This window comes from Stegodyphus dumicola, chromosome 9 (assembly GCF_044657685.1).
Source record: "Stegodyphus dumicola isolate Sdum_Otavi_A_Nest chromosome 9, ASM4465768v1".
Lineage (NCBI taxonomy): Eukaryota > Metazoa > Arthropoda > Arachnida > Araneae > Eresidae > Stegodyphus > Stegodyphus dumicola.
In genome coordinates this window covers 173,774,033-173,788,571 of record NC_140776.1, presented here as the reverse complement: position 1 = coordinate 173,788,571, position 14,539 = coordinate 173,774,033, and the positions used below count along the sequence as shown (strand labels likewise).

The window sequence follows — 14,539 nt, the reverse complement described above, 5'->3', positions numbered from 1 at the left end:
GAGATATAGAGAAAATTTGTATTTTTCAAATTCCCCAGAACTATGTAGCACTCTTCTTTGTATATTACTTGCATTATCACTCCTAACTAAACTTCAATTTTTTATTTATATTATTGATATCTTAACAGATGTTAAACTAATAATTCTATATGGTTCTCTGACATTTGATTTGTAATTAGAGTTTGTACCAAGTGTTATACTCCATGACAGAAAAAGGGGGAAAAAGTACTTTTCTAAAGATTTACATTGTGTTTTATTTACTTTAGCAATGTGTGAGAAATACGCTTAGTAACATACTGTTTACTCTTGACATCATAATTATATAATGTGTCTGTGTGTAAAAAATAGCACATGCACAACATATCTAGTTTATGATATTTAGGTTATTGTTTATGAAACCGAGTTCTACTGTATTGTGATTTAGTTTTTGAAAAATTCATAAGCTTGATTAGTTTTATTTGGTACAAATTTTATTCTACTTCTTAATTTAAAAGAAAACTTAAAAGCATTTTTGTTTTAAGAAAGGTAGTCATACATGCAGAATTTATTTTCAGTATTTTTTTAAAGTTAATCACGGATAAAATTTCAGATATTTATTTTGCTCTTTGTATAAAAATATCTAATATTCTGCCTATTAACTATATTTTCATATTAATAGTGAAGAAAAAAATGTTTTCAGAAAATATCTGATTAATATCAAGATATTTTGCCATTTTACTAAAAATAATGTTATAAGTTCTGTAATGCTTAATAATTTTTTTTTATAATTTAAGATGATGGTTCCCAACTCTGATATCATTAACATTTAAGACTAAATATGTTATCTAAAAATATGTATTAAAGAAATTTAGGAGTTTGAAAGGTATTGCTATTAAGCAATTAAAGACTGGCAGTACTTGTAAACGAAGTACATAGTAAACATTAAGCTATTTTGATAAATTAAGATTGTTCATCTTTTTATGAGCAAGAATTCCTTTTTTTATGGCTAATAACGCAATCTCTGGAAGCATGGAAGAAGTATAATCTAATGAGCAGTTGAAAAACTCATGAATGACTATTTAGGGCAGTTAGAATGTGACTATAAACATTTTTATGAATTATTTGTGCTTGTACATAATGCAAGTAGTTTCTGAAAGAGGTGCTGCCACTGTAATTTTTTATAAATTGAAAGTTGGTTAAGTTAAGATATTTTTCTAAATGTAATTTATAGACAGTACCGCTAAAAAATTAAATAAGTTCCTTTTAGCGTAAAAGGTGCTAGAGCAAATATGATGTGAATGGTCATTTATTTATATGAAATATTAATGGAAACAATCAGTAATCAGGATACTGATTATACATAATAAATACTGAGTATACATGATAAATGAGTTGGGAACAACTGTGAAGTGCTTTTTTAAAAAAAATAAAGTAAATGACAAATTATGAAAGAAAATATTTTTTTCACCACTTTGGTTTCACCAAGTTTTGAAGTTGTATATTACAGCAAATGCTACACTGTTTTAAGTTTGCACAAAATGCTGTAAAATTCTATTTAAAATTCATTGAAGAAGAATTAAAATTTTATGTTGATAATTATCATAGACATTAGTGCAGCCTGTATTATTTGTTTAGCTAGTGTTGCCGTTTGATTTAAAATGTTTCATTTTATTTTTAAAAAAATGGTTATTAAAATATTTAACATAAATTTATGAAGTTCATATCTTAAAACACTTGATGAAACATTTGCTGTAATAATAGGAAACAAAAAATATTAATTGTTTCTGATTCTCTCTTTACTGTTTCACAGGTAAATAATGCTACTGCAAGAGTGCAAACAAAAAAAGTACCTCCAATACCTAATGGTAAATTTTTTTTTAATATGTAAACAAACAAAAAAAATATATATATAGCTGTAATTTTGTAGTAAATCTGATAAAATATATTCATTAAAATTTTCCCAGCATTTTCTCATTTCATGTCTGGAAGAAAATTATTGTCTTTAATGTTTCTTGCATCCTAGATGCAAGTTTCCAATAAAAGTTTCTTAATAGTTTAAGGTTTCTCTAATTCAGTAGTCAACCGAATAATATTAATTTTGTCAAACTTCTGTTAGTGGTTGTTTACCATTAACATTACCTTGCTTTATTCTCAAAATAAGAAGCTAGTGAGCATATTCTTTGATAATTGACAAAAGCTTTGGTTTCATCAGTATCTGCTACAGATGGATTAGTTGTATTCTGATTTACAGTTACACAGGATGTTGCCATTCATAACTGCTACACAGCTCAATGGTCAAATATAATTATTAAAAGCAAAAGTTGTGAGAAAGTGTTAGTTTTATTTTTTTTTTGAATATTTATAATGTTTAAATGATTCACTTGAATATGGCAGTAATTAATTTCTGAAATATTTGTTTGATGTATCAAATATTTTGACATCTTATTAATTATTGCATTTCATGTTTATTCATTGTGGGAATGAATAAACATCTTCTCCGAGACAAGGCCTGATTACTGCCTTGTTCCACAATCGTGGGAATCTTAAAGTTCAAATTTTTAGGCTACCCCCATATCATTCTATACTTCCTCATAATCTATATTTCTCTTACAAAATGGAATAAAATAGGTTCCTCAGTGAACCTGAAAATAGGATTTTGCCCAGGATGGCTTAATTGGCCCTGCTGAGAAGGAGTAAATAAAAAATTTTGAAAATATCTAAAAAACTGATAAGTCTAAATTAGAATATTATATGCTCCCTTGCAGTACTACATTGTTGTATATTTTAATTTCAGTGGCTGCTCTTCGGGGTGTAGCTATCCAGAGAGGACGAGCACGTGGTGCTTTAGCTACAGCGTTTGCTCGACATGCATCTCCTTTAACTGCTGCAGCAGCTGCAACAGCTCTGCATGGCTATGCTCCGTGAGTATCATTATCATAGAATAAAACAATTTTTTTAGATGGAATTTTAAATTTAAATGGTGTTATAGCATAATTAGTTAATGACCATGTTAGTTATTATGTTCTATGCCTTCCACCCCAATTTGCGTCAACAGCAGTTGCTGCAAGTTCACTCTTTATTTTGATTTGCACCGTTAAATACGTTTTGTATAATAAATTATCATACTGTTAGACATACTCTGTAATATGAAAAAGAGTGTATATAAATATTTTTAAAACATATAAACTTACTATATTACATACATATATTTCACAAAGTGGAAAAGTGAAATGCTTATTATTGGATTTAATATTCATTATCCAAATCCTAGTTACACTGCCGTGTGAAACCTGTTTTTAATTTTATACACACGTGAATATTATACTTGATTTATACAGTAAGTTTGACTTTGTACACACAGTGAAAATTATTCAGAGTCAACAAAGCAGTTTGATATGAATTTCATCAAGTTAGAATCTCTATTAATCATTTTTTAAGATAATCTATTATATTTTGAGTATATGTAATATTTTGTTAAATTATAAAATTATGATATCATTTTCAAATTAAAAAAAAAATACAGATCAGATGCATTTAGCTTAAAACTTAGTGAACACATTTTATTGTATAAGTTTTTTTATCTTATTTTATAATAAAAAAAGGCATGTTAATTTAATTTTAGATTAATTGGCTTATTTCTTATGAACAATTTAATTTTCTGTTATGGAATGATGGGAGAATTACAATTACAAATCATCAGCATAAAGTAAAATTATCTGCGCCAGTCTGTCCACTTCAGATCTTAAAAAATTTATGTTAGAGGTACTAGATCCTCTGATCGCATCCTGTAATAGATTGAATGCACAAATCCAATAATAAGTTAATAAAAAATTATTTTTATCAAAAGAAATATTTCTGAACTCAGGAATTTTCCACAGAAATATTCTTATAAGTGTTCACAGTATAATTAGTAGTTACATTACAAATTATTAAGAATGTTAAAATCAACACAATGCAAAGCGCATCTAAAGAGAAAGCTAATCTGATTTCACAGTGAACTCGCAACAATAACAACAGCAACTAACTAAATAACTGAGAGCAGATGCTCTCTCTTCAGCCTTAAACAGTTTTCAACTGGTCACAAGATATTTCTCGTACTTTCTGCTTCTCGAAATTACTGGAAAGCAATACGAGCTTGGAATAATGGTTAGAGCTAACATAGTGGTCAGTTAAGCAATACGAGCTTGGAATAATGGTTAGAGCTAACATAGTGGTCAGTTACATTTTCAGTACAAATTGCCGAGATAACCATTTACTCAGTGTGAAATGCACATACCTCTGTATTCTTACTTTTCCGGCATAGCTTTCACCTAAAAATTTGTCTCGCGTTTCATTATACAGAAAAATACAACAATTTTAATCATATTTTTTCTAAAGCTACCTATCTAAATACAAAATTCTTAACAATATGGTATAGGCCAAAACTTGATGGAGTGTAGAAGATACTTCCTATGTTCCTAAATTAAATAATCCAGTACTAGTGTGCTATAAATATTAGTCGGTACAAAGTTGTCATTTCTGTAAGCAGTTATGCTTCTCCTGCTTTGCCATATTTAATTAACCGTAGTGCAGTTATTTTACATGCATACTAAAATATAAGCAAACTTTCAGCTTCCTAATTCTATCATACTTCCTACAGTTACAGTAAAATTGTCTAGCATCCAGTGGTTTGACTCGTCCAATAATGCAGCACCTTTCATTGACATTCCTGAAAGATGATGCTACTACATTTTCATTCCATAATATTCAGAAAGACGTTGTGTTTATAAATTTTTAATAAACAATGATTGTATTCCCCCCCCCCCCAGTTTCAGTTAAGTCTGTTGTTTAGAACTTCGGATTTCTATGTTGTTTGCTTTCTTTATACATTTAGGATGATCTAAAAACTTGTGTTGATAAGGGAATGAAATAGAAAAGAAATTTTAACAATTTACCAGACGCTGGATAAAATTAAGCCAAGCAGTTATTCAAAATTTTAAATGTAAACATAGGAATTTATTTGTGTAATATATTAAATTCAAGATTGCAGCAGCAAGGATTGCTGTACAGAGGATGTAATTTTTACAGCTGCTGTAAAGCATGTGAACTACACAATGTTACAAAAAGCTGAGCAAAAATGGTAATGTCATAAAACAAATACATGAAATACAATGAATTAAAATTTTCACAAAAAAGTCAAAAATATTGATGACCCAGTTAGAACAGTTTGAGTTACTTGAAACAGTTGAAAATCTTCCTTTGAACAAGCTATAGATCATGTTTTTAAGAAACAAAATTACTGAATGAATTGAGTTAAATAATGACATTTATAATTAAAGTGGCTTAGTTAAAAGCTATAGCTTTCTGCTTAAAAGTAGCAAGAGCATTGCAGACTGACTAAGAAGACTTAACCAAGATTACATTGTGTGAAGCTGGTGAAGCATCAATACATACATGATAAAATTTTCATTCTGCATTCCCTCATTTTCTTTTAGCGTGAAATCCATAAAGCAAGTAGCAGATATTCGAATTTTATTTGAAAAGCCTTCGTGCACTGACAGTATTGATAACTTCAAAGGAAAGCCTGATTAAATATAAGTAAATTATATGTAAATGTATTTTTTACCAAGTTTTATTTATTAAATATATTTTTAGAATTATTCTGCAATTTTTTCCTCTTTTGGAATATTAAAAAGTGCCTCCAAAAATAATTTTCCGTTATTATATTATTTAATTTGGTAATCCAGAATATGTAATATTCTACCATCGCTAAAACTCCAAATGTAAGAAGTAATTGTATTGTTAATTGCAAGAGATTCACTCAGTAGTTTTGCTTTGTTTTTATGCGGTAAAATTTAAAATTCATTTTTTATTCAGGAATGTAGACATTAGCATTCTTTTAGATGTCATTGCGAAAAGATTGCCCTTTTTAGTTAAATTGTGCATTTTAGAACTGCTTACTTTTTTATGTTTTTAACAACATATTTTATTTTTAATTATATTAACACAGAATGTATAAAAACTCATTATGACTTTCAGTCTTTTTTCTAGGGTATGCCAAGATCCATTTCTTGCATATGCTGGAGCTGAGAGATATCAGTTACCTGTAAGTTAAATTCTTGATAGTTTTGTGTATCTTACTGAACTTTTAACTTTCTTTTTAATGAAATTTTATTCTATTCTGTGGAAAATAATTAAATATTATGTAAGTAGTTTAATACTTATTTATTGCTAAATTGAGTGACTAATTTTCTAATCATACTGCAGCTTTGAATATGATCAAAAATTAAGTAAAAAATACTTATAACTCTGTGAATATTAAGTGTGTCATATTATAAATTCACACTTATTGAATTGACATATATATATATGATGTAGTATTTTAATTTTTTGTAATTAAAATATTACAGGCTACGTATGCAGCTAGTGCAGCTTATACTGCAGCAGCAGCCCGAAGTTATGCGGCAGCAGCAGCCGCAGCTGCTGCCCAGCCTGTAGCGTCATATGCAGCTGTAGCAGGGTGAGTTAAAAAGGGAATGATTTGTTATTCTTGCTTATATCTAATTTGTACATATTTGAAATTATTAAAAAATTTTATTTTCTTCTTTTAGCACTCCATCGTTATATTATAGTTATGCCAGAGAATATGCTGATCCGTATTTGGCTCATAGCATAGGACCTGTTGCTGGATATGGGGTAAAGTTAACTCTCTTTTTTCAAGCTATTATTGAGTGTATACCACTATTACAGTGGTTCTCAATCTATGCTTTGCATAACCCACATTCACATTCCACGGTTTCCAAAGTCATTCTTCGAAAATAAACTAGATAAAAATTGATTAAATTAAAGAATAAGAAAGAGAAAGTGTAATTAAAATACAAAAATCTAGAAATTACATTCTGAATAGAAATTTCATAAATTCATTTTCGTGATCATTACTAGAGGAAGGGCAAAAGACATTGCTTATTATATGAAGCATATAACAATAGGTTCCCTAGCCTCATCCCCCCAAAAAATCCAATCTTAAACTCTTAGTTTTTTTAAATATATATACAGATATACATACATATGTACAAGCTGTTCAATAAATTTGTAAATATCTAAAAAAAATCATAAAAATTGCAGGATTTGGTAGCAGTCTGCTACCAGGGATTGAATGCAGTTTACAAAAATGTTATTCTCGTGAACGGATTTTTTTTTTCCCCTGGTAAAGGGGGGGAAAAAGGAGTAACATTTTCATTGGTAGAGGGCACTGTATGAGAGCAAGTCACACGTTTTGAGGAAAACTATATTTATTTGCATGCAGGCAAGAGCTTATGAGCATATCACTCTTTGTGTCTGCCATCACTGCAAATTACAGTTTGAAAGTGAGTCACAATGCCTTTAACTTCATGTAGCATATCCAGCAGGATGCAAGAGATTTTGTGACAAATGGCACCCTTTAATTACACCAAAGAAGATTGGCTATTGTGAGAATATGAATGCACTCTGGGCTTGACGTAACCCAAAAGCCAAAAATCCAGTAGTGTTGAATTCGGGGAGCAAGGGAAGCCACTCATTTCTACAGTGAGAGCTAAAGAATCGTTTTTCAAAGCTCTTCTTAAGAACGACTTCATTTTGGCTGTGACAGGAGGAGGTGCGCCATCATGCATGAATATCACTGTGTCAAGGAATTATGTTCCTGTACCTGCAGCTGTTGCAAGTAACATTTTCCAGTAATTGAGTGGTAATTTCCAGTTTCAGCAAGGTTTTGCACAGAGTTCTTCAAAGAAAGAAGGGCCCACAATAATGGACACAGTGAAACCACACCAAATAGTTAAGTGCGGTGAATGTAGAGTCTCCTCAGTATAGGCACATGTGTTCTCCTTTGGCCAGATTCTACAGTTTTGGGTGTTCACTGTTACATGCAATGAAAAATGAGCCTGGATGAGGCTCATTTTTAATAGGGAATCATAGTGAATCGTCATTGATTTTCAACAAAACCCAGTTTGCGAATTTATATCATTAGCTTTATATTATTAGCTTTGTCGTTTGATAAAAGCTGGTGGACTGATTGCAGATTGTAGGGGTGCAATTTTAAAACATTGTAGGATTCGGAATACCAGTGTCTTTTGTGTACCAGTGTTCTGTGCCACTTCTTGTGTGCTATTTACTACATTCCTTGATTGTTCCCTTTGAGTGCCAATCTGTGAAGCCACATCGGAAGTACGGACCAATGATAAACTTGGTGCACTACTATGATGGTAATGACACAAAACTTTCCATTTCTTTGAAATGTCATACTTGGGAGGTCAGTCCGTCAAGAGTGATTTTACCTAAACCTTTCTTCCATCCCTTCTGTGTCCAAAATCTTCATAAAGCTTCAGTCACAGATTCTTGGCTGAGGTAACCCCCCTCTTCCTCCCGAAATCTCCTTTCATGTGAATAACTTTTTTGCAAACTACGTTCAGTTCTACCAGTTCCTTCAATTTAAAAAATATTTGCAGATTTATGGGACGCCCTGCATATATATATACAGTGAATATGTATATTGAAGTCCAGTTTTAATAAATTTAGAATATTACAATAAATTTCTTTCTTTAAATATAACATTTAAAAAATTTTTAAATCTAAATTAAAATTAAATTTTACTTCAAAATAATTTTATTCGTACCTTTTTTTCAAAAACATTTTCAATTTTTACATCCTTAATAGTTTGCAACATTTTTTTCACATAACGTTACAGTTTGCATTTTACAATTTTTTTACACATTTTTACAACAGAACACATATTTTACATTACTTTAAAGTTTACAGAATAGGTTTTTTTTTTTAATTGATCACAGATATGCTTTACACTCAACCTTACATTAGTGCACTCTATTTAAAGTTTGCAGAACACACAACTTATCATCACTTAGTTTGGCAATGCTTCTCCACTCTCCAAAAACAAATATAGTTGGAATTAAAACTTACTATTTACATGCCTTTTTAGTATTATTTAAGTATAATTTATTATTTCTATAGATAATGTCTAATGCCTTTTTGATTTATATGCATAATTCATGTCAGGGAAATTTCTGTAGGCAAGAGTTTCTAAATTACTTTGGTATTCTGAAAATTTGGTTTTTTACTCTTATTTATTATTTTTTAATTTTAATTCTGGTCTTTTAATTGCTAATTTCTCAAAATTCCACTTGTTTAAATTTCTTTTTAATAATTCACCACATTTGGTATTACTTTTGGTTTTCACTTTTACCCTCGCCTACATGGATGATGAAACAAGAATGATTGAAGAGTTAGGTTTGGAGGCAACTTTCCCTTGATAAATCTGTCTCCTGTCTGGTCAACAATCATTCACTTATTCATTTTTATAAATAAATTTTTTAGGATTAAATAATTTGTGGAATTTTATATTAATGGATTTTGAAACTTGCACTTGATTTACATATGCTCTCAGAGTTAAAATGATATTGTAGATTGGTTCGCAACAACAATTAATCGTTTATTTATTTGCATTAAATTTCATTTAAATTTATTAATTTTAATTTGCTGTTTACGAATAGAGAATGTTTGTTAAATTCAAATTTCATTCTTTGCAGCAATGGTGCAAGAGAATTATTTAAAATTAAATTTAACTTTACTTTATTCTTTTGAAGCAATATATATATATATATATATATATATATACATACAGTGTGTGAATCTACTAATCTAGAAAAATGTAATCTTTGAAAAATTTAGGTGAAAATACAAGAAATACTGGAAGTCAATTTTCTGTTGGAGGGTGTCTCATATTTTAGCAATTTTAATGTGTTACAAATAGTATATGTTTTACATAATAAGCTTGATTATGGGTTGAGTAAGAAGTGCAGAAGATGAAATACAATAAAACAAGTGATCAAATTAATAATGTGTCCATCTGCAGTTGAAGAATTGAAATAAATTTCCAAAGTTCAAAGGTAAGAGCGACTGATAGAGAAAAACACTGACCACATCTAGTTCGATAAAGGTTCAAATCATTGCAAACAAAGTGGCACAATGGGGGTTCTTGTGATTTTCTGCATGGGTAATTGAATACTATCCACTTCTTTTCAAAAGTCTTTCCGTTTTTAAAATAAAAATGCCATAAATTTTTCACCTGCTTTTTGAATGCAATATGCAAATTATGTTTTAACTTTCTTTATCATTTCTTATATTATGTTGGAATTCTAATAATTATGTTGGAATTTTAACATGCTTTCCTTATAAACCTGCAGACAGGATTTAGGCTTCGTTCAATGACATTTGACTTAATTTCAAAGCCTTTTCACATGATGTTGAACATCATGTTCTATATCATCTATGTGGAATTTTATATAGTTTATGTTTTCTTTAAGGGCAGAAATAGGTGTGTTCTTTGCAATATCAATAATTGAATTTAACTCAGTTTTGTGCCGTTTCTAATAGTGAAAACAACAATGAGAAGTCTACTCCTAATTACATGAGATGAAGAGGTTTATCAGAAGACAGCCTCATTTTTAGGGAATCGAATTAAACTTGATCTCAATCTTATGCTGTGAATATGGGATTTCTCAGCTACCCCAAGCATAAGAAAAGGAAATTTTCAGAAAGTTTTGGTTGTCCACCACAGTTAGCCAGCCCGGAGAGATCTTAAAACATATCAAGTGGGAAATGACTAAATTAATTTAGTGTATATATTTATTAAAGTACAGGAAACAACTAAATTTGTTTTGTGCAGATTGTTATTAAAGTGCGGTAGAAGGCAAAGTTTGTTTTTTACAAATAATTGGCAGATTATTTGTGGTGGTGGTTTTTTTTTTTTTTTTTTTTTTTTTTTTTTTAAATTTTAGTTACAAAGTAATTTTTTTCCTTGTAAATTCTTAAAAATGAACCATGATAAGTTAGAATGTGTCGAATTATTACTGTGAGAATGAGCTTACCAAGCTTGGGTTCAGAGATTCTAGTTCTGAAGAATGGTCATTAGTAGACAATTTACCAGTCTTGGAAGTATTTTTAGGCCACTCAGTTAATACTGAGAACATTCCAGATAGTCTATATACTAACATATCAAATGTATCACCAAAAGCATTGCAGAAAAGGCAAACATGTGGCAGTAAAACCACATAAAAGTATTATTGGCTGGTCGTAGTTCTAGTTTCAAACATATATAGGGGCATGTGGTCATTGATCATGATGCTGACCCATGCTGGGATACTGCATCTTGCATATTAGGCCTGTTCCTGGATATTTTTTGGACAATAAGCAGTACTACTCTCATTCTATATGAATTGGGATCTACAAGGCAATGAAATATTCAAGCTATTGTTGTATGAGAATAGTATGTAAGCCGAGTCCTGTTCAGGCCAATCGCGATGTTCACGACATTGTTGTAGGTGGGCAGTATGAAACTGTTTGAAAAATAGGACGCACAACAGATCTGTGGGCTTATAATCGTCCCACCAAATGTCTGGCTATAGTTTTCAAGAAGATCTGCTGTCTTGTAACACGAAACTAATTCACCACCAACTGAGCTGTGATGCGTAGTTTCTTTTTGTCAATAGGGCAATATGCCTGCCACTTTCAGCCATCCATCAAGGCTATATAAAATGAATATCCCAGTATTAGGAAAAAGAAAAAGCAATATAGTACATTTCTTCAGGAAGATTTTCCATGGACACAAAAAACGTACATTATAATACATCATGGGAACTATAAAAAGTAAAAAATAATTTGTGATGTTGTGTGTTGTTCATCAAGAAAATATGCAGTGTATGTGTGAATTTTGCAATGCACCCTTCCACCAAGTGCTTTGAAAGATAAGATAGCATTTAGTTTTTATTTTTGAGAAAATATTTATATTTTTTAACCTTTTTTTGGACATTAATTTTGCCTTAAAGTATAGCTGCTTAAGGTACGAACCCAATTCATAATTTCCTCACTCAATGAGCACAATAAATGGCCCCAGTCATTTTTGGAAATTGAGTATATGGAATTTAAATGGTTATGTATTGCATGTAAATTGAATAATAATGATTATATATAGAATGGGAGAACTAAAGCTATTCATTGAAATGCAGGAATGCGCTAATCCATATGACCAGAGTTGAGCTATTTTTTGGAATAAATTTGAAAGCTTAGCATCTTGACTGAGATTATTGTAACTTAATCAGATATGTTAGTTAAGTATGTAGATGAAATTTGGGAAGTATAAAAGCATAATTATTTTCAAAGTAATTTCAGTATCTAATATTTTTTCTTTGTGCTATTTCATTACATGAAATTTGTTTTACATCTAGGCTGCTGTCTACAGGACCCGATTCACTCCATATTAGTGTAGGCTATGTTAGAGGAGTCCCTTCATCAAAGTGGGTGCTCTGATGCACATGAATTGCTGCAAATTGCTGAGAGCACAAGAAAAGACTTTTTTCATTGAAGGCAGAACTGACGCACATTTTTGCATTGAGTTTTTATTTATTATCCTCAGTTTGTGACAAAAAGAGACATGCCATGACTTCAAACAACATTTGATTTATACAAGAAACAGTTACAGCTGGAACAAATTTCTTCATCTACAATTTTCTGTGGTTCTTAGCTTTTTTTTTTTTTTATTTTATAAGTAACGTAATCTTTAAGCTTTTCATTATACACCTGCATTTTATTTCTAGTCACGTTTCATTGTTATGTGGCCTTTTCTAAGCCAGTGTTTTTGCATCATTCATATGTGTTTAGTCTTTAAAATGATTTTTAAGTGCCTAGAAATCAAAGATCTGGCAATTTTATTTTTAGTATTCTTCAGTATTCTAAAATCTTTTTTTTTTTTTTTTTTTTTTTTTTTTTTTTGTATGTGATTTTGTGTTTAGGTTTTTAATATGAATTTATTTTTTCCCTCGTTCTTTATAAAATCAAGTATTACTGTCTGTTTTGTTTTAATGGATTACTCGTTTTTTAATTATTTTTTTTAAGTAGTTGTGTTGCGTTTATGTGAAATGCAAAATGTAAAATGAGTATTATAGGGAGAAAATGCATTATGTGCTAGTAAACGACATTTATTATTTGATCTATCATTTATTTAGACAACAAAATTATGTAATTAGAAATGTAATCCACAACAAAATTATGTAATTAGAAATGCAATCTTTTAATATATGTTTAATTATGTCACTGGACAAAAATATGAATCTCAGCTTAAAGGAATTTTTTTAAAAGCATGCATATTTTGACAACTGGCAGCTAGGCAATTGCAGCTATGAATAAGTATGTCACCTTTTTTTTTTTTTTTTTTTTTTTTTTTTTGCATGTGAAGATTTGTTTTTATCAAGGAAAAGTATATACTCTTAATTACTAAGTTTTTGATAATACTTATTTGAAGTTAAAATGTAAAAAAAAAAAAAAAAAAAAAAAAATCGTTTTTATATTAATATTTTCAGATACTCTTAAATGAATCTTTGATAAAAGATTGTAAATATTAATTTATTTTAATCTATTTTAACTCACATCTGCGCACCTTTTTAAAAATGGTTGTGGGGGGGGGTTGGCAGGATATTTTAAACATTTGACAAAGCAAATTGATAATTTTCTGATATGCTGCCAGACTAAAAATTAAAATCTATATGTCACAATCTGAGGTGCATTTAATTTTCTATTTTAACGAGATTAATTAATCATTTTCAGATCTGAAATAAAGGTTTATTATATATATAAATAGGTGCTCAATGAAACCAAGGATAATTACTGGCAAAAATTTGCATTTAATAATTTTCCCCTGCAGAAGATTGTATATAATGATTTTGTGAGTAATGCTTTCATTAATACCATGTTTGTGTGAATAGAATGAAAACTGTATGAGAATGTGCACTCTTTTTTAAAAAGTTAATTTTACTGTCATGAAAACTTTCATGGATTAAACTTACTGGAACGTAATCATATTAAAAAAATTTTCTTTAATCATGTTTTGGCTCACTGAATCTTAAGTTATCTTCATATAATTAAGTTTGTCTAATATTAAATTTTTAATTCATTTTGTATATTTTTCATCTTTTTAAATGATCATATCTGCATTATCACTAGAATTCATATCCTCACGAAGACTTCCATAGGTACAGGGCTGTTAGTTTTGTATAGTAAATGTAAACATTGTGCTGGTTCTTTAAATTTTGTACAGCGAAGAAAGCATTCATTCTGCATATTTGTAGTTGTCTTGCTTTATGTATCATTTTATTTATTATATACATGGCTATTCTGTTCACTTCAAAAAGAATCTCTTTTTTACACTGTCCTTTGGTTGAATTTCAGCCATGTTTCATTGTAAGTACAGTAAACAGTACTTGTTTTAACAATAAAGTCTAATTCAAAATCTTTGTTGTTTTAACATGAATTTCACATAATAAAATTGCATATTTTATTAAAAATGATAAAAAAATTGCTGTATCCCATGTATGTGCCTATCAGTGTCAATTTTGAATTCATTACTAGTTAATAAAGAACTTTAAGTACATTAGGGAACTATTTTTAACTAGAAGCAAAATATGAGGAAATTTTGGAAACTGATCAGTATGTTCATAATTGTGTCAAAGAAAAAGATCCAGCATATCCTTCAGAA

At 29.5% G+C, this 14,539-nt stretch overlaps 1 protein-coding gene across 6 annotated transcripts in view; it reads left to right on the top strand.

Annotated features, from left to right (window-relative positions):
- Window positions 1-14,297, top strand: part of LOC118183533 (RNA binding protein fox-1 homolog 1-like) — a 124,225-nt gene extending 109,928 nt beyond the window's left edge. For 5 of the 6 annotated variants that reach the window (XM_085824369.1, XM_085824366.1, XM_085824368.1 and 2 more), the window contains 6 exons: window positions 1,790-1,844; window positions 2,774-2,900; window positions 5,998-6,064; window positions 6,369-6,478; window positions 6,570-6,654; window positions 12,237-14,297. In XM_085824369.1, the coding sequence (XP_085680495.1) occupies window positions 1,790-1,844; window positions 2,774-2,900; window positions 5,998-6,064; window positions 6,369-6,478; window positions 6,570-6,654; window positions 12,237-12,272 (480 nt within the window). In that variant the 3' untranslated portion in view covers window positions 12,273-14,297. The remainder of the gene's footprint in view (window positions 1-1,789; window positions 1,845-2,773; window positions 2,901-5,997; window positions 6,065-6,368; window positions 6,479-6,569; window positions 6,655-12,236) is intronic. The other variant, XM_085824367.1, reaches the window with a different exon arrangement.
- Window positions 14,298-14,539: the final 242 nt, after the last annotated feature.